The sequence below is a fragment of the Pelodiscus sinensis genome, chromosome 2, assembly GCF_049634645.1.
Source record: "Pelodiscus sinensis isolate JC-2024 chromosome 2, ASM4963464v1, whole genome shotgun sequence".
Classification (NCBI taxonomy): domain Eukaryota; kingdom Metazoa; phylum Chordata; order Testudines; family Trionychidae; genus Pelodiscus; species Pelodiscus sinensis.
Genome location: NC_134712.1, coordinates 132345648 through 132369232, shown reverse-complemented (window position 1 = coordinate 132369232; position 23585 = coordinate 132345648). Strand labels below are relative to the sequence as shown.

Here is a 23585-nt window from a genome sequence, read left to right as displayed (position 1 = left end):
GGCTCTCAGACTGGAGGTGGGACAGTACTACAGTGTCCCAGAAAGTCTCATCAACATATCTCTCTACCTCCCTTAGCTCCTCCAGTTCAGCCACCCTGGCCTCCAAAGCCCGAACTCTGTCTCTGAGGGTCAGGAGCTCCTTGCAACGGGTGCACACATATGCCACCCACCCACAGGGCAGGTAATCATACATGTGACACTTGACGCAATAAACAGGATAGCCCCCACTCTGCTGCTGGGCTTCAGTCTCCATTTTTCTTACGAATAAGTTTAAGTATAAACTGGGCTTATTAAATGTCTAGAATATAGATTATAAAAGTTATGTGTAAAGAAGGTCTGTGAGTCAGTGACCAGGGAGCTTTATAAGTACTTTGTATTATATAGCTTTGTACTTATGCACACAGCTACTATGTAGTAGTTGAGGACAGTGGTTGCATACAAAGTTGCATTTAAATATGTAAGGATCATAATGCAGATTCACAAGAAGAGAATTAAGGGGGGAAAGCTGGGGCCACTGTGGGGAGCTGGGGCTGCTTGGATGCTGTTTTGGGGGAAGCTGGTATGGCATGGTCACTGTTTGAGGGGGAAGCTAGGTTAGCCCGGTCGCTGTGGGGAAGGAGAGCTGGGGCCACCTGCCTGCTGGGGTTTAGAGCAGCCATCCCCAAACTAAATATACCCAGTTCAAATGTGCACAGTGAGGTGGCTCCAGGAAATTTCCATTCACAACAGGAACTCTGTCTTTGGAACAGAGGAGAACAATGGGGAAGACCTAACTCAGAAACAGGATTAGCCAATGACTTTTCTTTCAGGTGCTGGTCAATATCGCATACTGACCAGCAGCTGAAGGTGAAAGCAAGATTTGTTTAGGCTGTTTGTATATGAAAAACTAGCTTTTATCGTTGCCATCTACATTTGGCAGTTTTAGGACAAACAGTGCTTATCTAGGACTAAATCCTGAGAGGTAGTGAGCATGGTACACTAACAGATATTTAACTTTAAGCACACAAATAATACCATTGATTCCAATTCAACTACTCATGTACCTGAATCAGTGCTTTGGTAGATTGGGCTTAGAGTCCTAGCTACTTTGCCAAGTTGTGTCCCTGAATAGCAAGGACAGTTTTGGGTTTTAATAACCTCAAGAAACCAGCTACATGATTAAAAAACATCCAGTTGAAAATATAAGTGTATTTATCATATCACCTTAATCAAAAGAACTCTGATGCAATTTAAATAATGACAACTTTGTTGCATATGCAACCAAATGAATTTAGGAATTTTGGTTTCTTTTTTCTATACACTAGTTGGTTAAAGGCAGTGGTTAGCTGCCACCAAGTGGTAGATATTGAAAAATGTACAATATTTTGCGGAGGTTTTTTAAGATACATTTGTCAGTTTCCATGCAAGCATCGCCTGTGGTATGCACATTCATTTAACTTATACGCAGATTGCCAGTTTCAAAATTACAGACAAAAACCTGAGTTATTATCTATGGCCACCTGTCCCTATGCTCTATTAATGCTAGAAGTCACCTCAGTGAATGCATGTCTGAATCATTAATGCATGACTTCTGTTGAGCTCTAAAGCACATGGTCAGAAGCACTTAAGAAAAACTGACCCTTGGCCTAAGTCACTCTTTGACAATCATAGCATTTTAAGTACTAATAAAAAAATCACAATGAAAGTGATTTCCCATGTAAGTGCTCTACTTGCTTCAAATACACCAACTAGAGTAAATTCTATTAGTAGTATAGGACATGATATCATCATGTGGATATAGTTCTCTGAAAACATCTGCTCAGTATGTGGTGGCAGCCAAAAAATCTACTTCCCTAGTCCTACCTTCACCCGCCACACATGTTTCATCTGATGTAAACAAGGCTGTTAGAGAGGTCTTGAAAACTTAGCCATGATCTTTTCACGCCTGAACAAACTTCCTTCCATGAAATGCCAAAGTAAGAATCATTGAAGCAAAGGAGATTGATGCTGTAAAAGCACAGAGGATATGTCCACACATACAGCCTGTGGCATTGAGCCTCCCAGCCTGGATTGAGGGACTCAGGCTTGCAGTCCCCATGCTAGCACTCTAAAAATAGCTGCATAGACAGTGCTTCAGGGCTGTAGGTCAGGCTCTCACTAACATATGTAATTGGCTACTATACAGAGGGGAACTTGGGTAGGGCCTTCTGAATGCTTATGGCTTTGAGATTTTTCAGTGGTCCCTCTAACCGGCACCCACATCTACCTGAAAAAGGAAACTAAGCACATAGGCTAACTGTGAGATCTGTAGTTGCAGTGTACATCCTGTACCTGTCCATACACGTAATCATAAGAATAATTAGGCTTAGTACACTAAGACTAATTAAGTGACCTGTGAAAACATTTGCTTATTTGAGGAGCTTTTTTCTGTCACTTCATATGATCAATGTAGTCTTCAAAGACACAGATGGTCTCCATAAGCACGAGCATGTCATTTCCAAGGTATCAAATCCACTGTCCAGTTTAAGGGATTTCTGCAACTTTACTCTGACCTCATTTAAGAGTTTACTGCCAACCCTTCAATGTGTAATTAATTTGCAAATGCACTGCTAAACTGAACCTAAACTGAAGGAAAATGGTTGTATATTTCATTAGACCTCATTAAAGTGCTGTGGGATTAAATTAAGCAGTGCTAAGATTTAAATTAACATTAGTTTAGTCAACAAGCATAAGATTGTCTTACTCCAGCAGATGGTTTCAAAATGTTTTCTTGACAAAGGAACTCGTAACACCAGGGCTCGACAAATCATGTAATCTACTTGCCCATGGCGAGTAGATTACAAGCCAGAACAGCCAGCACTGCGCGATCTGCGCATGTGCAGCTCGCAGAACCGCGCGGCTGGTGAGTGGGGCTCGCCGCCACTTGGCGAGCCATGCATAACACCATCATCTGAAACTGTACACAGACCAGATTGTGAAGCAAATTTTGTGCTGACTTATAATTGCACTTCAGTGTTGCCAAATTTTACTACCATAGTAAAGCCAATAAAGACTTGTTTTATACACCAAGACCTAGATGTTTCAATAAAAGCCTGCATTAAGTGAGTCTATGTGTAAACCGACTAGAAGGGACCTTGAAGTGTCTTCTAGTCCAGTTCCCTGCACTCAAGCCAGGACTGGACCATACCTGACAGGTGTTTGTCAAACCCGCTCTTAAACTATCCAATGAGAAAGATTCCACAACCTTCCTAGACAATTTATTTCAGTGTTTTACCACCCTGGCAGTTAGGAAGTTTTTTCTACTATCCAACCTAAACCTCCCTTGCTGCAATTTAAGCCTACTGCTTTTTGTCTTCACCCCAAAGTTTAAGGAGATCAAAGTTTTTTCCCTCTTCTCTGTAATGACTTTTTGTGTACATGTTGGACTTCTCTTGTCCGGCATCCTCGGGTCCTGACCAGTCCCCAATGAGGGAATGGGAGGTCCCCTGACACCAGCCCCTTAGCCTGCTATTTCCATCGCTCCCCCGTCTTCCCCCCCCCCCCCCCCATGGCTGCTAGATCCTTCAGCCTGGGTGGGCCGTCTGCAGGTCAGGTGTTTTTTTTGGGAGGGGGGGAGGTGTTCGTTATTTTTTGTTAAACCATCTGGCAACCCTAGCAACCTGTACTTGAACACTGTTGTCCTCCCTCCCATCACCACACACAGAGGCGTTGTCCACAGAGGGTTTTTTCACAATGAGCTTTTCACAGAAGAGATCTTTCATAAAAACTTCTTGCACAAAAGTGTGTCCACACCTCAAAAGCACATCTCAAAAGAGATGTGCTTTTGCACAAGAGAGTGTCCATAATGCATGGATGCTCTTGCGCAAAAAAGCTCATTCACCTGTGCTTTTTCTGACAGTCTCTTTTTGTGCAAGAAACGTCTGTTGAGCATCCACAAACTCTTGCACAAAAAAGAGTTATTCCTTGTAAAAAGCAGTATACCTATGTCACGTTACTGGATTTTAAAGGGAGAAGCCAGATCACTGTTGCACCTATGAGGGTATGTGTGCCCCAAAAGTCTGTATAAAGGGGCTCATGTGAGATGTCACATGAAAGTTTATGTTCTACTGATTTTCTGTATATGCTAACTCATTTGATATGTCTTTCCAGCTTGACTGTGAATCACTAATAACTACTTTAAGAACATTTCAGACATGTTTTTTGTTAGTCTCTAAGGTGCTGCAGAACAATTCATTGTTTTTTAAGGGTGTTTTCTTTTGTTGTTTTTTTAATTTTCTGAATGGTTATCTATCCAGTTATGCACCTACTTTATAGTAGTCCCATTAAGGTTATATCTCCCTAGTTTGTTTATGATATTGTTAGACAGTACCAGAAGTCTTCCTGAAGTCAAAATATACATCTACCGCTTCCCGTACCCCTAATACTCAAGCCTTATTGCCCTGTCAAAGAAAGCTATTTGGTTGGTTTCACTTTATTTGTTCTTGGCAAATCCATGCTGCTATGTATTATCTTCGTATCTTCCAAGTGTCTGTAAACTGTTTACTTAATTATTTGCTTCTTTATCTTGCCAGGTAGTAAAGTTAAACTGACTCGTCAATAATTCCCCAGGTTGTCCTTACTACACTTTTGTATAGATCAGCACTACATTTGCACTTTTCCAGTCCTCTGGAATCTTTCCCATCTTCCATTACTTTTTTATAGATAATCACTAATGGCTGCGATATCTCCTCACTCAGTTCCTTGAGTATTCTAAGATGAATTTCATCAGGTCCTATTGACATGAAAACATCTAACTCGTCTAAGAAATGTTTAATTTGTTCTTTTCCTATTTTAGCCTCAGATTCTGCTTCATTTCCATGGATATTCACTATGTTAGATGTCCAATTGCTACTAAACTTTTTGGAGAAAACTGAAATAAAAAAGTCATTTAGCACTTCTGCCATTTCCACATTTTCTCTTTTTGTTTTCCCACCCCCTTTGTTAGGCCTGGTCTTCACTAGACCAGAAAACTCAGCTTAACGTACACAAATTCAGCTATGCAAAATATGTAGCTGGAGTTGGCTTGCCTTAAGCCAAGCCTTGGCAGCATCCACACTCTGGAGGCCGAAGGGAGCAAATGCTCCCATGGGCTTCTCTTATGCTTTGCAAAAAGGTAAGTACCAGATGCTGTCAAGAACTGCCCTCAGCATTCAGTTTAGGTGTCCATACTAGACCCACTAAATCAAACACCAGAAAATCGACCTCTGGAGCACTGATCTCCCGGTAAGTATAGACATACTCTTTCATTCTTTTGGCAGGTTGATTAAATCCCCTTGCACCTCAGGAGCGCACACTAAAAAAAAAAAAGGGTAAAATTCCTTCTGCAGGTGGTCAGGGTGATCAACAGCACCCTGCTGCACAGAGTCATCCGCCTGGCAGATGTGGATGCCATCATCGAGGGGTTTGGCTTCCCCAATTGTGGGGGGGCTATTGACAGAACACACACTCCTATCCATGCTCCAGACCACCAGGCCGTAATGTACATTAACAGCAAGAGATACTTTTCAGTGATCCTGCAGGCTGTGACTGACCACCGGGCCAGTTTACGGACATAAATGTTGGGTGGTAAGGGAAAGCACACGACATACGTGTGTTCAGGAACTCTAGCATCTGCCAGAAGCTGCATGCCAGGACTTTCTTCCCCAACCACCATATCAGGGTCGGGGACGTGGACATGCCCATGTGCCTGGTGGGGGATGCAGCCTATCCCTTGCAGCCATGGCTCATGAAGCCCTACACCGGCTACCTCAACCCTTCACAACAGGCATTTAATACGAGGCTGAGCAGGGCCCACATGGTAGTCGAGGGTACCTTTGGCTGCCTGAAGGTGCATTTTAGATGCCTCCTCACCCACCTGGACCTTGGGGGATCACAACATCCCACACATGGTAGCTGCATGTTGTGTCCTGCACATGTGTGAGAGGAAGGGGGAGGCCTTCCTGCCAGGGTGGGAGGTGGAGGCGAACCACTTAGGCACTGCCTATGAGCAGCCGCACATGGCTGCCATCCACAGGCCCACCAGGGAGCTGTGCGCATCCGGGAGGCCCTGAGGGAGAGTTTCTCTCCAGAGAAGCAGTGACACTCTCCCCTGGTCCACCCGCTTCTGCTTCACTCCTCACTGCCGTCCTTCCCTCCCCTCCTCCCTTCCCCCCCATTCCTGATGAAAAAATAAATACACTTTTTGGGGGGGGGCAAAACTTAACTTTCTTTATTTTACAGAACTGGGGGGGGGGGGCGTTCAATGAAACTGGAGAGAGGTGAAGAACCTGGGAGAGGGGAGGGCAGAGAGTGGAAGAAGGAGGTGTGGAGAATCTGAGAGGAGGGAACTGGAAGGGGGGGAAGAGAGGCTCAGGGCTCAGGCTGGGAGTGGCACCTGCCTCTGTGTATCCCACCACCGTGGTGGCCTTGGCATTCACAGGAGGGTGTGGAGGGAGAAACAGGAGGGGGAGAGGCAGTGGGAGGAGGAGCAATAGCTGGAGAGGGAGCAGAGGCTGGAGCTGGAGGAGGTAGCATGTTCTGCACCAGGGTGTGCACATCATTGCACAAGGAGTGGCCCTGCGCAAGCAGCTCTTGACAGCTCTCCTGCCGTAGCTGCAGGTCCTCCTCCACCCAGCGGTCAATGGTCCTGTGCAGGGCTCGCAGTGCCACCAGGTGCTGTCGCTGGTATTCGTCCATTGGATGTGCACCCCTGCAGAAGCCTCGGGTGCGGGAGGCTGTCGCGGGTGGTGTGAACCACCCTCCACTCGCAGCTGGTCCAGCTGCGGAGAACAAAGAAAGATGGTCAGTCATCCCAGGGGACACAGTGCCTGAAGCCCAGCCCCCATCTGCGAGCCAAGAGCAACAGTTCTTAGCTGTGTCGCATCCGATGTGCTTGGAGCCAGGCCATGTGCACTATGGCCAGTGGCCCCTGATGTCCCCAGGACTGGGGGCTGCCCCAAGACTGTGGCCATGCCTATGTGCGGGAGTGCTGAGTGTCTGTTGGGGGAGGGGAAGTCCCCTGCCGCCTCCTTTTGAGGGGGCTTGTGGACAGAGGGTGTCCCATCCCAGGGTCAGGCGCCTTGCAGGCCTCTCCAGACATCCTGTGGCCAATAGCCCAAGGATCCTGTGTCACAGCCTGCTGGGGCCATGTGCCCAGGAGCGGCACAGCACATGCTCCCATATGCACAGGTGGCTGCATGATCTGCAGCCAGCAAGGGCCAGGCGGAGTGCCCAGCTCCTCTCCCCCCACTCCCTGCATGACAGGAAAGTGATAGCACTCACACAATGTTCCTTCCCCGGCCCTGGACGATGCTTGGGAGATGTCCGCAGGGAGGACTCGGGGCTCTGGGGTCAGGTCAGTAGTCAGGCTGGCCTCCTCCTGGTGCTGGGCCGCCTCCTCCTCGTCGCCGCTGTCTGGGCCCCCGGCAAGGACAACGACAAGGACAAGCGTCTCCACCACGGAGTCTATAACTACTGCAGGGAAGGGACTGCTCCACCACCCAGGATGCAATATAGCTCTGTATAATATGTGCTGGTGTGAGGCTCTGCTCCAGATCAGGAGCTGCCCTCCTTGACCCTGACATAAGCCTGGCAGTGCTCCTTGACCTTCATCCACACCTGTTCCTGGGTGCAGATGTGGCCTTTGCTCTCCAGCTCTCTGCCATGAGGCCATAGATGTCCATGTTCCTATGTCTGGTGCAGAGATCCTGGAGGTGTGTCTTGTCTTCCCCCCGCACAAACTTCAATAATATCCAGGACTTCTGCACAAGACCAGGAAGGCGCATGTCACTTGCGGCCCCTGGGATCTGGCTGAATGTTCCCGAGGAGCAATGGAGGGCTGTCTCGCACCATCTGTCTGGCTCACCTTGGTCCGAAATTCAGTCAGCAGCAGCTGCAGGGTGGCTCAGGGCCGTCAGGCCTGCTGTGAGCCACAAACCCTGCCTGCAGAATCTGCAGCTTTAAGGGCTCCAGGGGATGGGTGGGGGGATAGAGTTTTCCTGTGTGTGGCCAGAGTAGCCACCAGGGCACCCTGGGAAGGCCTGGAAGCCCCCTATTTTGATTCAGCCCCTATTCCCTGTCTACATAGCGCCTATTCCGAAATAGCTGATTTGGAATAGGCGCTATTTCTCGTAGAATGATGTTTACAGAACTCAAAATAAGATGTCCACTATTTTGAAATTATTTCAAAGTTAGCAGTTTGTAAACTGTGTAGATGCTTGCAAAGTTATTTCAGGATAGCAGTCATTATTCCAAACGAATTTTGCTGTGCAGATATACCCAGACTGAGTCATTGAAAAGATTCCAAGATGGGATTATTAGTGTAGTTAATACTTCAGTCAGTAGATGGTGCTATATCCTACTATTATTCTGTGCATAACAGTGAAATACAACAAATGGTAGCACTTTATAGATGAACAAAACATATAGACAGTATCATGAGCTTTCATGGGCACAGCCCACTTCTTCAGATGACCGGAGTTTTGAGTTTAAGATGTGCAGACCCAAAATAAATAGGAGAGAAGGTGGGGGGAGGAAAAAAAGTGGGGGTTGGGAGACAGGGAGTTGTTGCTTAGTTCCTCTTCAAATGCTTGCTCATGTCCATTCCACCTAGGTGGGTGTGTGCCACGTGCATGAGTTCTGGAAGCTTTTTACCCTGAGCAGTATCTGTTGGGCCAGCCAGGGAGACCCCTGGAGTGGCATCGCCATACCAGCCCATATATAGTCCGACTGGCCCTCCACCCTCTCAGTTCTTTCTTACCGCCCATGATTGTTGCTGGAATACTTTGCTTGCTCTTTTGCAAGTGCACCCTTAGCCTTTTTTATCTTATCTCTTGTAAATAGTTCAGTAAATAGTTGTTGTTAGAAAGCTTCCGAGGGGTAGCCAAGTTAGTCTGTACAGGATAGACTTAAAAAAAAAACAAATAGTCTGGTAGCACTTTAAAGACTAACAAAACATGTAGATGGTATCATGAGCCTTCGTGGGCACAGTCCACTTCTTCAGATGACCGGAGTGTTGGATTTTTGGTTCTACACATCCAACACTCTGGTCCTCTGAAGAAGTAGGCTGTGCCCAAAAAACCCAGTTGTTGTTAGGGTAGCTGTTAGTAACTTTACATTACAATTGTTGTTTCACACCCCCATTTTCCCCTTAGTGGAAATGCCAGGACCTCATGGCTTTAAGCCCTGTGTATGGTGCCAAAAGCCCATGCCCTGCAGAGACCCCCGCGAAGAGTGTCTTAAGTGCCTAGGTGAGGGTCATTTGACCGACTCGTGCAATATTTGCAGGTCGTTCAAACCCAGAGCCAAACACGAGCGTGACTCTAGGCTAAAACTGTTGCTCATGAAGTCAGTGTTTCAACCTATGGCATTGGGTCCCACACCATCTGTGAGAAACACACCAGCATCAGTGCATGAAGTGGGTGCCACGCCAAGGCAAGCCATGAGGTCACACCGCTCATCAGTGTCATGGCACTGGTGCAGAAAGGGAGCTCGCCGTTGAGATGGGAGCATGAGGCACATCTGCAGGTAGGACACCTGAAGGCTTGATCCTCACTGAGACACAACATTGCTCCTGTGCCATGTAGGCAGAGGTTGAGTTCCATGTGGGTGAGCAGTCCAGAGGTACAGGACCTCTTGGTGGGAGAGGTCTTTGTGCCCATTACAGACCTGGCTAGAGAGGACCTTCAGGCTGGCCCACAATCACATCGCCATGTTGATGACCATCCTACCAGAGGTCCTGTCTATTCTGGACTGGTGGCCTCAGGAAAGAGAGGTGTATGGAGGAGTGCCCTTTGTCCAGAAGCAGCCCTCGACACAGTTGGTGTCTCGACACAGACATCTCTGACATGGGATACAGAGCCCATCTGGCCAACCTATAGATGCAAGGTATGTGGTCCCAAGCAGAGAAGTCGCTGCATATTAACATCAGGGAGCAGAGGGAAATTTGTCTGGTGTGTCAGGCACTCCTACCTTGGCTGAGGGGCAATTGTGTCACAGTCCTGACAGACTACACAACAGCAATGTTTTATATCAATCAACAAGGTGATGCTTGATCCTCTCCTCTCTGTCAGGAAGCCCTAGCCCTCTGGGACCTCTGCATCATGCAAGAGATCCACCTTCAGGCCTCCTACCTACCAGCGACTCAAAACACTCCGGTGGACAGACTCCGCAGAGCATTTTCTGCCCATGAGCGGTCCCTCAGGGAGGATGTGTCCCACCATCTTTTCCACAGGTGGGGAACTTCCCACCTAAACCTGTTTGCCTCAGATACCAACAGGAAGTGCACCCAATTCTGCTCTTACCTGAACCAATGCCCAGGATCAATGGGGGATGCCATATGAATGAGCTGGCCCCCTGGCCTCATGTATATGTTCCCACCCTTCCCACTCATACACAGTCTTCATGAGGGTGCAGAGGTACAAGTTGTCCGTGATTCTTCTGGCCCCGGCGTGGCTGAGGCAGCACTGGTATTTCACTCTGGTGTCACTCTCAATGGAGGACCCCATCTCCCTGCCGTTCTTGCCAAACTTGCAATCCCTCCATCTCACGGCCTGGAAGATCCGTGGTTGAGGAGTGGGGAACTTTTATGTTTGGACCAGGTTAGGCGGGTACTGATGGAAAGTAGGAAGTCCTCAACTAAGGTATCTTATAGGGCCAAATAGAAGAGGTTCTCAGCCTGGGCAGCCCAGAAGGGAGTGCACCTCATTCGGGCTCATATCCCTCTGATTCTGGTCTACTTCCTCAAGCTTAGGCAGCAAGGGTTGCCCATCTCCTCAGTGAGGGTACACTTGGCTGCCATTACAGTGTTTCACCTTGGGAATGGGGGAGGGTCTATGTTCACCAATATGGTAGTGAAGCGTTTCCTGAAGGATCTGGACAGGCTCTATCCCCAGATTAGACAGCCAGTCCCCCAGTGGGACCTAAATCTCATGCTCAAGGGGCTCATGCGCCTCCCATCGGAGCCAATAGCCATGTGTTCGCTTTCCCATCTTTTGTGGAAAGTGGCCTTCCTTGTGGCAATCACATCATCCAGGAGGGTTTCTGAGCTGAGGGCCCTTATTTCAGAGGCCCCGTACACCATGTTCTACAAGGACAAGGTAACACTGCACCCACACCCGGCTTTCCTACTCAAGGTGGTATCTCTGTTCCATGTCTCAGGACATTTTCTTATCAGTCTTCTACCCCATACTGCATGCAGACTGGAAGGAACAGGCGCTACACCTGTTGGATGTAAGGAGAGCTCTTGCATTTTATTTTGACAGGAAAAAGCCATTTCGTAGGTCCACGCAGCTTTTCATCACCATAGCAGATAGGATGAAGGACCTCCTGGTGTCAGCCCAGTGCCTGTCCTCATGGATCACGGCATGTATTAAAGTGTGCTATGACCAAGCGAGGAAGCCAGCTCCTCTTATCAGGGCCCATTCTACCAGGGCCCAGGCCTCCTCTACGGCCTTCCTAGCTTAGGTACCGATACTAGACATCATCGATCCATGCTCTTACTAACCGCTATGTGATCACTCAGCAGGCTAGAGAGGATGCAGCCATTGGCAGAGCAGTGTTGCAGTCTATTTCCTACTAGGTTCTGACCCCTCCTCCATGGGTACAGCTTAGGAATCACCTGGGTGGAATGAACATAAGCAAACACTTGAAAAAAAAACGGTTACTTACCTTGTAATTGTTGTTCTTCGAGATGTGTTGCTCATGTCTATTCCAAGTGCCACCCCTTCCCCTTCATCAGAAAGTCCAGCAAGAAGGAACTGAGGGGTGGAGGGCCAGGGTTATATATGGGCCGGTATAGTGACACCACTGCAGGGGGCTCCCTGGCTGGCCCAACGGATACTGCTAAGTGTAAAAAGCTTCCCAGAACTCGTGCACGCATACCTAGGTGGAATGGACATGAGCAACACATCTAAAAGAACAACAGTTACAAGGTATGTAACTATTTCTACCAAAAGATGAGCCTGGGAGCTTAAATTCATAACTCTGCAAGGCACTGAAAAGCATGAAATGAACAGAGGCACTAGATTTACAATTTATCAAATCAATATATAATCCACTACCCCCTCTGTGACTTTAGACTGAAGGGCTACGTCTAGACTGGCATGATTTTCCAGAAATGCTTTTAATGGAAAATTTTTCCGTTAAAAGCATTTTCGGAACAACGCATCTAGATTGGCACGGACGCTTTTCTGCAAAAGCACTTTTTGGGGTAAAGCGTCCGTGCCAACCTAGACGCGCTTTTCTGCAAAAAAGCCCCGATCGCCATTTTCGCAATCAGGGCTTATTTGCGGAAAACAAATCTGGGCTGTCTATACTGGCCCTTTTGCCCGAACGGGAGCAGCATAGCATTTCCGCAAGAACACTGACAATCTTACATGAGATCGTCAGTGCTTTTGTGGAAATTCAAGCGGCCAGTGTAGACAACTGGCAAGTTTTTCCGGAAAAGTGGCTGATTTTCCGGAAAAACTGGCCAGTCTAGGCACAGCCAAGAGGTGTTAAAGGGCCACTCTGCCTTGAATGGTGTGAGAGAGTTATCCCCTAGTTCAGCACCAGCAAATTTCTCTCTCTCTCAGGCAGATTGGTTACACAGTAATCAATGGTTTTGAGCATCCAGGAAAGCATCAAAAGTCCCACAATTACTGTAATATAGGCTTAGGTTATTTTGATTGTGGTAGACATAGCCAAAGTGTCCTCCAACATTCAACTCTACAAAGCTGCCCAGTACACTACAGGAACATTAAGAAACTATTTTACTTATGGCTAATTTTTCAACTATTAATTGTTACAACCCAAATATACGATATGCTACAAATTGCTCTGTAACGAGGTGACACTAGCCCAGGAATTAAAAGAAGCCTTATAAGTTGTGTACCTTAAGTATAATCTCAAATAATATGCTATAGCCCATCGTCGTATTCCATCTCCAAACATATGCAAAAAGGGAACAGTTTTGTAAAAGCTTCCAGTATACAACAGCCAGGGCCATCCTGAGGGGGATGTGGGGCCTGGGTCAGCACATCTAGCCCCCACCAACTAGCCCAGGCACGGGACCTGGGGCAGCCTCCACAGACCCCACCTCTGCTCCACTCCTGCTCCTCTACTCCCCTCCCCTGCTCTTCCCCTCTCCAGCTCTTCCACAAGCTCTGCCCCTGCTCCATCCCCTCTATGTCCCTTCCCTCTCATGCTCCACTCTCTCCTTCTTCCCCTGAGCTGAGGGATTACCGGGAACCAGGTGCAGGGCAACAGCAGGGGCTCCCCACTCCCCCACCCACACTCATTGCAGCAGCAGGAGCAAAGTAGCCCAGTAGCCTACTCCACTCCACCTCGCCCAACTGTACCACCCTCCCAGTCCACTGCACCTTCCTTTTCTGTTGCGACGGGAAGCGAAGCATCCAGAGCGCTCTCCTTCCTGCTGCTGCAGAGGAGCAAGCTTAGCTGGCTGGGAGAGAGTGGGGGCAGGGGTGGAGCAGAGCAGGCTGTGGAATTGCTCTGGCTCCCAGCACCACAGCAAATGCAAGAGTAGAAACAACCTCTGCTGCCACCCTATGCCAGGCCTGTCCAGGATGGCTGAGGTGGCTGCCACGGGGTCCCACAAAGCAGAGGGCCAAGGGCAGCCATCCAAAACATCCTATAGACAGGACAGCTGTAACAAAAGCACCCACAAATATACAGTGTTATAGTCAACAAGGCTTGACTTAATATTTCAATGGCTGAAGTATGTTACCTATGAAAGGTTGTGTGTCTTCCTGCAATTTTCTTGTTTTAACAGAGGTACCCAAAATTCACACTATCATGATTTTTTCAAATGCTAGAATGCAGAGCTGGATCTGGGGGCTATCTAGATGGGGGGCTCAAGTGTTTCAATACAAGCAAATGGAGACATCTCAAAATTGTTGCAATTCACTTAAATCTGACACTAAATGTTTTAATTAACAAGACAGGGAAGTGGGGAGGTATGTTCAATATCAGTTAATTGAATAGTCAATTAACCTCATGAATTCTAATAGGTTAGTTAACTATTCTGTAGTCCCTGGGCAGCCCCCCTATCCAGGAGGGAGGGAGTCTGAGCGCCCAGACCCAGCACAAGCTGGAACGGAGCCGGGCTGCCTGCCTGCCTGACTCCTAATACACTTTAAATGCAGAGCCGCAGCAGGGGTAGGTTCAGGACCCAGTGCAAGCCAGGACTGAGCTGGGCTGCTAAAAAATTTCTGGCATAGGGTTAGGGGGAAGTACGTGTAGTCTGTAGTATTAACCTATAAGCTTTTGCCTGTCGGTTAATCGGTTAATTGACTACACTATTACATCCCTAGAAGTAGATAGTTGCTTTTTTTAGGTGAGTTAACAGAAAATGTGGTTTTGGTTTTCTCAAGAGTTCATTTAGTCCAGGCCTCTGTATTAGTAAACACCTCAGCCATCCCTGACAAGTGCTTACCTAACATTCTTAAAGACACCCTATGATAGGGGGATTCTAAATCCACAACTTCTCTTGGAAGCCTATTCCAGGGCATAACTATCCTTATAATTAGAAAGTTTCTCTTAATCCGAAACTCCCTTGAAGTACATTAAGCCCAATAATTCTTGTTCTACCTTCAGTTGACATGGAGAACAATTAATCACTCTTTTATAGCAGCCCTTAATATATTTGAAGATTTATCAGGGCTGTCTTCAGTCTTTTCTTCTAAAGACTAAACATGCCCTTGTGGTGGTGTTTTTTAAACCTTTCCTGATAAAAGGTTTAGAAAACCTGACCTATCAGTCCAGAGAAGAGCCAACAGAATATCTTCAGTTCATTCATATCTACATGTTTTGTTAGTCTTTAAGGTGCTACCAGTCTATTTGTTGTTTTTCAAGCTATTTGTCTGTATTTGGCAGGATAGCTTTTGAAAATTGCATCCAATCAATCCTAAGGGTTCAGAGAATGTTCTAAATTTGAGAGAGAAGATCCTTACTGATTTTGTGGATTAGAAGTCTTTAAAAATACATTTTTCACTAAAATTACTATTTGATCACTCAGGGTACAGAAGTGAGCCACTGACTTCAGGGTGAGGGTGAATGTTTTGAGGGTGAAGATTAGTGGGCTCCTCTGGCCAGCTCTGTCCCTCTCCCACCAGTCAATATCTTATGAATTTTGGTAAGAATTGAAAGAGTCTGATTCCTCCTAAAAATCAGGCACTTCTGGTTTTTAACCAAATCAATAGAGTTCAGACAGTAGGAGTCAGGGAAAGAGCAGCAAAGGCCCAACTATATGTACAGTTCAGCTTGTATAAGCCACAAAAGTATTCAGCCCTTAAGATAAGTTGTCACTCTGTGTACCATATTTAGCCCTTGCCAGGTTAAGTGAGTTACTGCTGGACAAAACACAAATACAGTTATGCTTTCTAGAAGTGAAGTTTTGTAGAGAGACTTGTTAAATGAGACTTGCCGTATTCTTCCCTCCAGCTTCAATATCCCCTCCCCTTCCCTTAGACCAGTGGTCACCAACGTGGTGCCCGTGGGCACCATGGCACCCGCCGGGCCATATATGTGTGCCCGTGAAGCAATCTGCACATGCCGGTGCCGGCCCTGGCCCTGGGCGCGCCGCACATGCTGGTGCGGGACCTGGCCCCGCGGTGCATGCCGGTGCTGGCCCCGGCCCCAGGCGCGCCGCACATGCCGGTGCCGGCCCCGGGTGTGCAGTGCATGCTTGGCCCCGCCCCCAGTCACGTGGCCTGTGAGCGGTCCCACCCCCGTACGCCCAGCTCATGAGCGGCCCTGCCCCCAGGCGCCCGGCAGCCCCAAAACGTTGGGGACCACTGCCTTAGACTGTACTAGTCAAAGCAGATCCTGGCCTTCTCATGTTACCATAGCAATAGCAGGAACTGCAGAGAGACAGAATGATGCAAGACCCAGGATGCTGTCGTGTTGATGGGGCAGAACTAGAAACAGTGCACTAGCACCTCAGTTGGCTATATTTAATGTAGTCCTGATTTTGGATGTGTTATCTGCTTCCCAGGCAGACAAAGAAAGTGTTTAGTATATGACCATAATGCCAGAGCTATTGTCTTAGCCACATGGAAACAGGAAAGTGTATGCCTGCAGTAACAGTATGTGTTTTAGCACTAAGGCCCAATTATTTTCAGAGTCTGGTAGCACTTTAAAGACCAATGAAACATGTAGATGGTATCATGAGCTTTCATGGGCACAGCTCATGATACCATCTACATGTTTTGTTTGTCTTTAAAGTGCTACCAGACTATTTGTTGTTTTTTTAAGTTTTTCCTGTTACAGACTAACTCAGCTACCCCTTGGAAGCAATTATTTTCAGTAAGTGTGGTGAGTCCTTGGCTTTTTCTAGAAATCAGCTATTGGACTTGAAGTAATTTTAGTCCTATCTACATTTACAATGGTTCCCTTAACATTAGGAGTATTTTACACTTACTGTGAAATTTGTGTAAGACTTTAGAAACTTCTAATAGATTTGCTTAAATGTCTTATGACATTCATCTTGCTACTCGTGACCTACATATGATTGGGTAATGCTATCTGACTCCTAAGCTACAGAGGCAGTTTCTTTTTAGATTCATAATTAAGCTTGAAGTTCATCTATCAGACGCTTATATCCTGCAGTCTCTCAAGTTTTTATGAGGCTGAAAAAACAGGGTAATATATTGATGTAACTGCAAGTCGACTTGGATATAAAATCCATAAGGAGAGTATAAATGAATGGAAGGGGAGAAGTGAAGAGAAGCAGGAAGCAGCATGGATTAAAAAAAAACCTCAATTTTTTTAAATCAGAATTTTTTATTTTGTTTAATAAATAAAATATTAAATCTCATTTAAAAATAACTATAGAGATGTAGCCGTGTTAGTCTGGTCTTGCTGAAACAAAAGACAGGACTATGCAGCACTTTAAAGGATGGTTTATTAGGCGATGAGCTTTCATGGGCCAGACCCACTTCCTCAGATCAAATTATGGAAGAAAATTGACACAACCGTATACACCAAAGGGATCACTTTTTTTGATTGTATCCCTTTGGTATATATGATTGTGCCAATTTTCTTCCACAATTTGATCTGAGGAAGTGGGTCTGGCCCACAAAAGCTCGACACCTAATAAACCATCTTGTTAGTCTTTAAAGTGCTGCATAGTCCTGTCTTTTCTTTAAAATAACTGTTACAATTAAATTTTATCACAAGCATGCTATTCCTACACTTAATTCATTTTTATGAGACTGTAATTGCTCTAGTCTGTTCATCCTAACTACCAGGTATTGCTTCTTGAAAGCTCTGGCTTTCTGTTTTTGATTCTCATCAGACTAACATGTGCAAAAACAGACACGGCCTGGATAGAATTGTTTTTGTTCTGAGCTTATGTGGCGGTGGACCTGGACCATGCAGATTTAGTTAAGACATTGTCTAAAGACAAAGAAACAATATATAGGAAGGATGGAGGCAGAATAGAAAGGAACAGTGGAGTAGACTACAAAGAAAAAGGGAGGACACTATTCAGCACACACACAGGTGTAAACCGCAGAGTTTTCTAAAGTTTTATGTAATATGCTTAATGGGTATAAAAGAATAAATATTAAACAACCATAACTCTGTTGGCCACCCTTCTCTGGTTAGCAGGGAAGAACAGTCTTCTAGGCCCTCAATAAATATCCATCAGGCAAACAGCTTGTGTTTGTATATGATGTCAAGACAGAAAGAGATCAGAAGGATTCTTGTGAGTCAGTATGATCACACTGTTGCTCTTAGGCAGGGGTGGGCAAAAGGGGTTTCTGGGGGCCGGATCCGGCCCGCCAAGCAAGTTGATCCAGCCAAGAAGCTCTGCTTCTCCCCCTACCCGCAGGCCAATCAGGGCTTAGAGGTGGGAGGGAGTGCATGAAGTCTCCTCCTGCCCTGCAAGAGGCTCAGCACCTGACTCTAAGCGTGATGCTCCCTTGCAGGGCGGGGACAGGGAGTGAGAAACTTCATGTGCTCCCCCTCCCCAGGCCCAGGCAGCAGGAGGGAGCACACGAAGTCTCCTCCCACCGCCAGGGGCACGGGTACCTAGAGGGAACCGCCAGCTGTTCAGAACAACTCCCAGATCAACTGATATTAAGCAGAATGGATGGTGATTGATTACGAGCTGACAAGCAAAATACACAGACATGAATAGGAGAAAAGTCTTATAAAAGATGGAGCGTCTTGCCTGAATCTCCCAATCTCATCTTGTCAACATCGGAGCATCAGTTTGGACCAAGAGAAGCCCCTGCTCCTCCCTCTCACCTTTAACTCACCTGGCCAGTGAGTTATTGTGAGCAACAGACTGGTAACTTTAAGCAAAAGCAAGATGAGGTTTGTGGGTTTGTGTGTGGCTATGAATGAATATGCGTATAACAAAGTAGTGATACATTGTCAATAGATGTGGCATTTTGCCTTATCCCCCTAAAAAGCAGCTGCTTTTGCGCAAAATCTTGCCAATGTAGACATAGCCCTAGTGTTCTGAGGACTTGTCAATTAGAGTTAATAAAATACAATTTTTTTAAGAGTGTAAGGACAGCTATCAGCCAGGAACTCTGGTGATAGAGAGGCAGCAGTGCAGGGTGGCAGGGGGCTCCCCGGGACGGGGAGCTGAGAGCACACTGGCTGCCAGCCCATCTCCATCGACTATTGAATCATCATGTAACCGCTAAAATTTGATGCGGTTACACAACTATTCAATTACATTCTAACTTCCCTAACAAGAAGCAATTCAACCACAGGCTGGGCAGGTACAGAATGACTGTGGAATGTGATTTTGGATGTTTGAAAGCCTGCAGGCATTGTTTGCGTGGAAAGCTGGACCTGGCTGATAACATCCCTATGGTTTTCACTGTGAGCTGGTACCCTCCATAATATTTGCAAAGGGAGGAGTGATAACTTCACTCAGGGCTGGATCTCTGAGGCTCAACGCCTGAAATCTGAGTTTTAACAGCATGAGACCAGGACTATTAGGCTACGTCTACACTGCAGTGCTATTTCAGGATACTGGAGGTATCTTTTGAATGCGCCTATTATTTTGAAATATAACAGGCTCGCTATTCTGACGTCCCTGCGAAGAGCACACAGGGCCAGGGTGGAAGAAACTTCGCACGCTCCTCTGCCCCCAGGCCTTGATTTGCCTGTGGGTGAGGAAGCGCGCTAAGCTTCCTCCCAGCTTGCCAGGAGCACATGGAGCTTTGAAGCACCACATGCTCCTGGCAGGGCAGAGGAAACTTAATTGGTCTGGGGGTTGGGGAGCGGCAGGAATTCTGCGGATCAGATCCACCCACTTGGCAGAGGCCTTTTTGCCCACCCTGTTATACATCTTGTTGGGCCCTGGACAAAAGGAAAAGAAAACTTATTTAGTTTAGCCTGAAAGTCTCACTTGAATTCTAATCATGCAAAGTTTATATAAAGTAACTAACTGATTTCAAGGTTTATGTCAACAGAACTAAGGACAAAGCAACTGCCCTGGCAGCAAACAGTTATATATCTGACCACATCAGCATAAATTTGGAGGCTAATATGATTTTTTTAGAGCTCCCAGTACGAGTGGCCAGCCTTTTGGATTATGAGATTGTGATAAAGTCAAGGATATCTTGTCTTCAAGATCTGTCCCTCTTCTTGAAGTTGCTCCCAGGAGCCCATTTCTGCATGAGTTATTACACTAAGATCTCTGAAGTTATCCTGTTTCAAATGATTCAATTTCTGAGTTGTTGGTTTTAAATCTAAGCAGCAGTTACTGACCCGAAATTACCTATATAGAGTGGCTTTGTATACAACTGAAGTTCACTGACAATTCATCGCAGTACAATTAGTCACAAGAACAGGATGCAGTAGAGAAAGTGACCCAAAATTGTCCGCTCTCATTTATCTTTGAGCCATTGAGTAAAGTAGTATTTCCATTACCAGTTGGTTGGCTTTTGGTTTTGTTTACCATCACTCTGTTCTAACTTTATCCATACCAGTGCTCCTGTTTATCCTATCGTTCTTTGTACTTTTCCATTGTCAACCTTTTAAGTCTCCCTCTTACAGCCCCCCTTTTCAAATAGAAAAAAAAGGTTTTATGTTTTTATTGGTGGTGCACACATGCCTTGGTGTACATGAAATGATTCTACACATGGATGAAAAATATCTGAATATGGCTGGAAACAATTAGAGGGAACATTGACCCCCAACCTCCTGTCCTGATCTTGCACATTGGGGGACTTTGTTCACTACACTGCAAAAAAACTTTTTTAAAAACCCTAATGGGACTAAAACTGTATTAATAATAGAAAGTCAGATCTATTGTTTTTATTGCATATATTTTACATTCATTAGAAACAAAAGGGGGGTTGTAATATAACAGGACATGTAAGAAATTTAAGTCACTTGAACCCAAGCTCAGTCACTTGAACCCAAGCTTAAGTAACCAGCTCCATGCCTCCCTGGGCTCATATTCCCCTGAAGACTGCCCCTTGTCTTCCAGCCAAACAAGAGGGTTTGTTTCTACCGCTGCCCCTAATGCTCCTAGCTCAGGGACAGGAAAGGTAAGACTCTAGCGTGCCTTTCCTGAAGCATTGGGGGAGGGTGCCATGATCTTTTACTCCCCTATTCAGGCCTAAAAGGAGGTGCCATGAGGAGGAGCAGTGGCAGCTGAGCAGAGGCACCTCACCATGCTAGACACACAGTAGCACTCATAATGGGGAAAGGGATCCCCACAGGCAGGTGGGCTGAAGGGGATGAACGGATAGAGGAAAGTGGTAGTAATATGTAACCATGTAACTGCTAAAAATCACAGGCTGTGTCTAGACTGGACAGTTTTTCCAGAAAATCAGCCGCTTTTCTGGAAAAACTTGCCAGTTGTCTACACTGGCCGCTTGAATTTCCGCAAAAGCACTGACTTCCTACCGTAAGAAATCAGTGCTTCTTGCGGAAATACTATTCTGCTCCCATTCAGGCAAAAGTCCCTTTTGCGCAAAGCTTTTGCGCAAAAGGGCCAGTGTAGACAGCTCAGATTTGTTTTCCGCAAAAAAGGCGATCAGGGCTTTTTTGCAGAAAAGCACGTCTAGATTGGCACGGACGCTTTTCCGCAAAAAATGCTTTTGCAGAAAAGCATCCATGCCAATCTAGACGCTCTGTTCTAAAAATGCTTTTAACTGAAAACTTTTCCATTAAAAGCATTTCCGGAAAAACATGCCAATCTAGATGCAGCCTTAGTGGTTACATGCAGTGTGGACTTTTCAGCATAAAACATAGCTTTATACTGCAGAGCTTGCAGAAAAGCCTCCCTGGAAGTCCCTGCAGGCCCAGCTCCCAGGGAGGAGGCTCCTGAAGCAGGCAACCTTTGCCCGCCTGGCTCCTGGTGGGCGGGGGGGGGGGGGGGGAAAGGGTCTCCCTGGGAGCCTGCTGAGTTTAACCAATACCATTAACCAATAAGTATAAGCTTATTGGTTAAACAGATAATCAAGAAAACTTTAACATCCCTAGGTGGGAGAGGTTAGGGCAGCTCAGCCAAGGACTGAAGAGAGACTCAGAGCACCTACCAGGGCAGGCATGGCTTAGTGCCCCTCCTCCATTTACATACACCTTCCTGCTCCCACTCAGGTCACCCTAACACAGAGGGGAGAGGAAGTTAAGGCCAGCCTACATTTGCAAGGCAAAATCCTGGAGTGAGAAGGGGCTAGCACAGGGGTGGGCAACAATTTTTTACCAGGGGCCACTTTAGAAATGTTTGAAGTGGCCCTGGGCCACCCTGGAAGGGGCAGAGCCTCAGGCAGAAGGGGCAGGGTGAGGACTCTTCAATGCTTCCCCATCCACACCCCTGATTGGTCTGGGGGTGGGGGAACACTCAAAGTCTTTGCCCGCCCCCCAAGAGAACCGCCAGTTGTTCTGAACAGCTGGCAGTTCCCTCTAGGTACCCATGCCCCTGGCAGTGGGAGGAGACTTCACATGCTCCCGTATGCTGCCCCCAAGTCAATCAAGGCCTGGGAAAGGGCAGCACGTGAAGTCTCTCACTGCCTCACCCCGCTCTGCAAGGGAGAGTCATGCTTAGAATCAGGTGCTGAGCCCCTTGCAGAGCAGGAGGAGACTTCATGCACTCCCCTCACCCCCAAGCCCTGATTGGCTTGGGAGCAGGGGAAGCACGCAAAGTCTCTTCCTGCCCTGCCATGAATGCATGGTACTTGCACTGGGCGAGGGCAGGGCGGGAGGAGAGGAGACTTTGCGCGCTTCCCCCCATCCCTAGGCCGCAATTGGCCTGAGGGCAGAGAGAGTAGTAGGGCCTCCACATTCCGGATCAACTTGCTTGGCATGCTGAATCCAGCCCCCAGAGGCCCTTTTGCCCACCCCTGGACTAGCAGGTGGTGGAGAGCAGAACAGAGGCTTAGAGCAGAGGGCATTTGGAAGCACTCAGGAAGGGCAACTCCTTTTCCTTCCCCTCACACTAAGAGCCAACAAGCAGCATTTCCTTTGGCTGTCTCACCCTTCAATTGTGTGCCAGCATAACTGTGAGGCAGAAAATCCTGACAAGGGGGCACTACAGGTGCATGCCAATCCTTGGAAGGTCAGGCTGGGTTTAAGCCCTCTTCCTCCCTCCCGCTTACCCCCCAGGAGAAGCAGCCTTCTGCACCCACTTTCAGATGCAGGGGGGGTGTTCTGTCAGCACCACTAACTAGGTGTTTTTTGCACCTGGGGCAAAATATGAATTATGCCCCCCTCTCCTTAGCTTAGCACGTCACACTGTTTACTGTCGCAGCTGATTTTACTTATTGCTTCCTTGTGTCCTGATTACGATGCCCCAGCCCGTCCCTTCGCCTCTGAAGGACCCGTGAACTGGGATCCCGAGCCAGACTAGCGTTACCCCTCCCGCCTCAAGGGGCTTCTCAGGGAGGCGGCTGTGGCTCGCCGGCTCAGCCTGCGCCCAGTGAGTCGCACCCCGCCCCAGGAGAGCGCGGGCTGCGCTGTAGCTCGCCCCGGCCCCGCACGTGAGCGATCGGGCCCCTCTCCCCGCCGCCCTGCCCAGGGGCCTAGAGGGCAGCGGCAGCTCCCCCCTGTCCCCGGCGCCGCGCACCTGCAGCTCTTTGATGTTCTCCACCGGCGCGACGGGCTGGGCGGGCCTGGCGTGGCGGGAGCCGGGCTTGGCGTGGGGCTGCGCTCTGCCCGCGGGGGCGGCAGCCAGCGAGCTCCGCTGATCCCCGGCCAGGCCCCTCTCCATCGCCCGCTCCCCCGAAGAAGTGCGCGGAGCGCGCCTGGGAACCCGCCGCTTGCCCGGGCTGCGCTCTCCGCCGCCGGCTTCCCAGCGCCTCGCAGCCCCTGTTTGCTGCTGCTGTTTCCATGGTGAGGAGGAATCCGGAGACACTCGCTAATGGTCCCTCATGACCACTGCCTGCCTCCTCCCCCTGGACTGGCTTCCCGCCGCCGCCCCTACGCACAGCTGGCGCACTCCCGCAAGTGGCGAGCCTGTGCCTTTAGGTGAGGCGCTAGTTTTCCAACCAGCTCTGGCTTTGAATACGAGTTCTACACACGTGTACAAGTGCAGCTCTGCTGATTGTGTCAAGAGCCACTTCAGCGCCACCTACCCCCAAATCAGAACGTTTCATGCTCCAGCCCTGCCAAACCAA

At 47.7% G+C, this 23585-nt stretch overlaps 1 protein-coding gene across 1 annotated transcript in view; it reads right to left on the bottom strand.

Moving 5' to 3' along the window:
• The window catches only part of DNAH5 (dynein axonemal heavy chain 5), a 253320-nt gene extending 229951 nt beyond the window's left edge, over nucleotides 1-23369 (bottom strand). The window contains exon 1 of the mRNA XM_075921464.1: nucleotides 23036-23369. Coding sequence (XP_075777579.1) covers nucleotides 23036-23179 — 144 coding nt within the window. The 5' untranslated portion in view covers nucleotides 23180-23369. The remainder of the gene's footprint in view (nucleotides 1-23035) is intronic.
• Nucleotides 23370-23585: the final 216 nt, after the last annotated feature.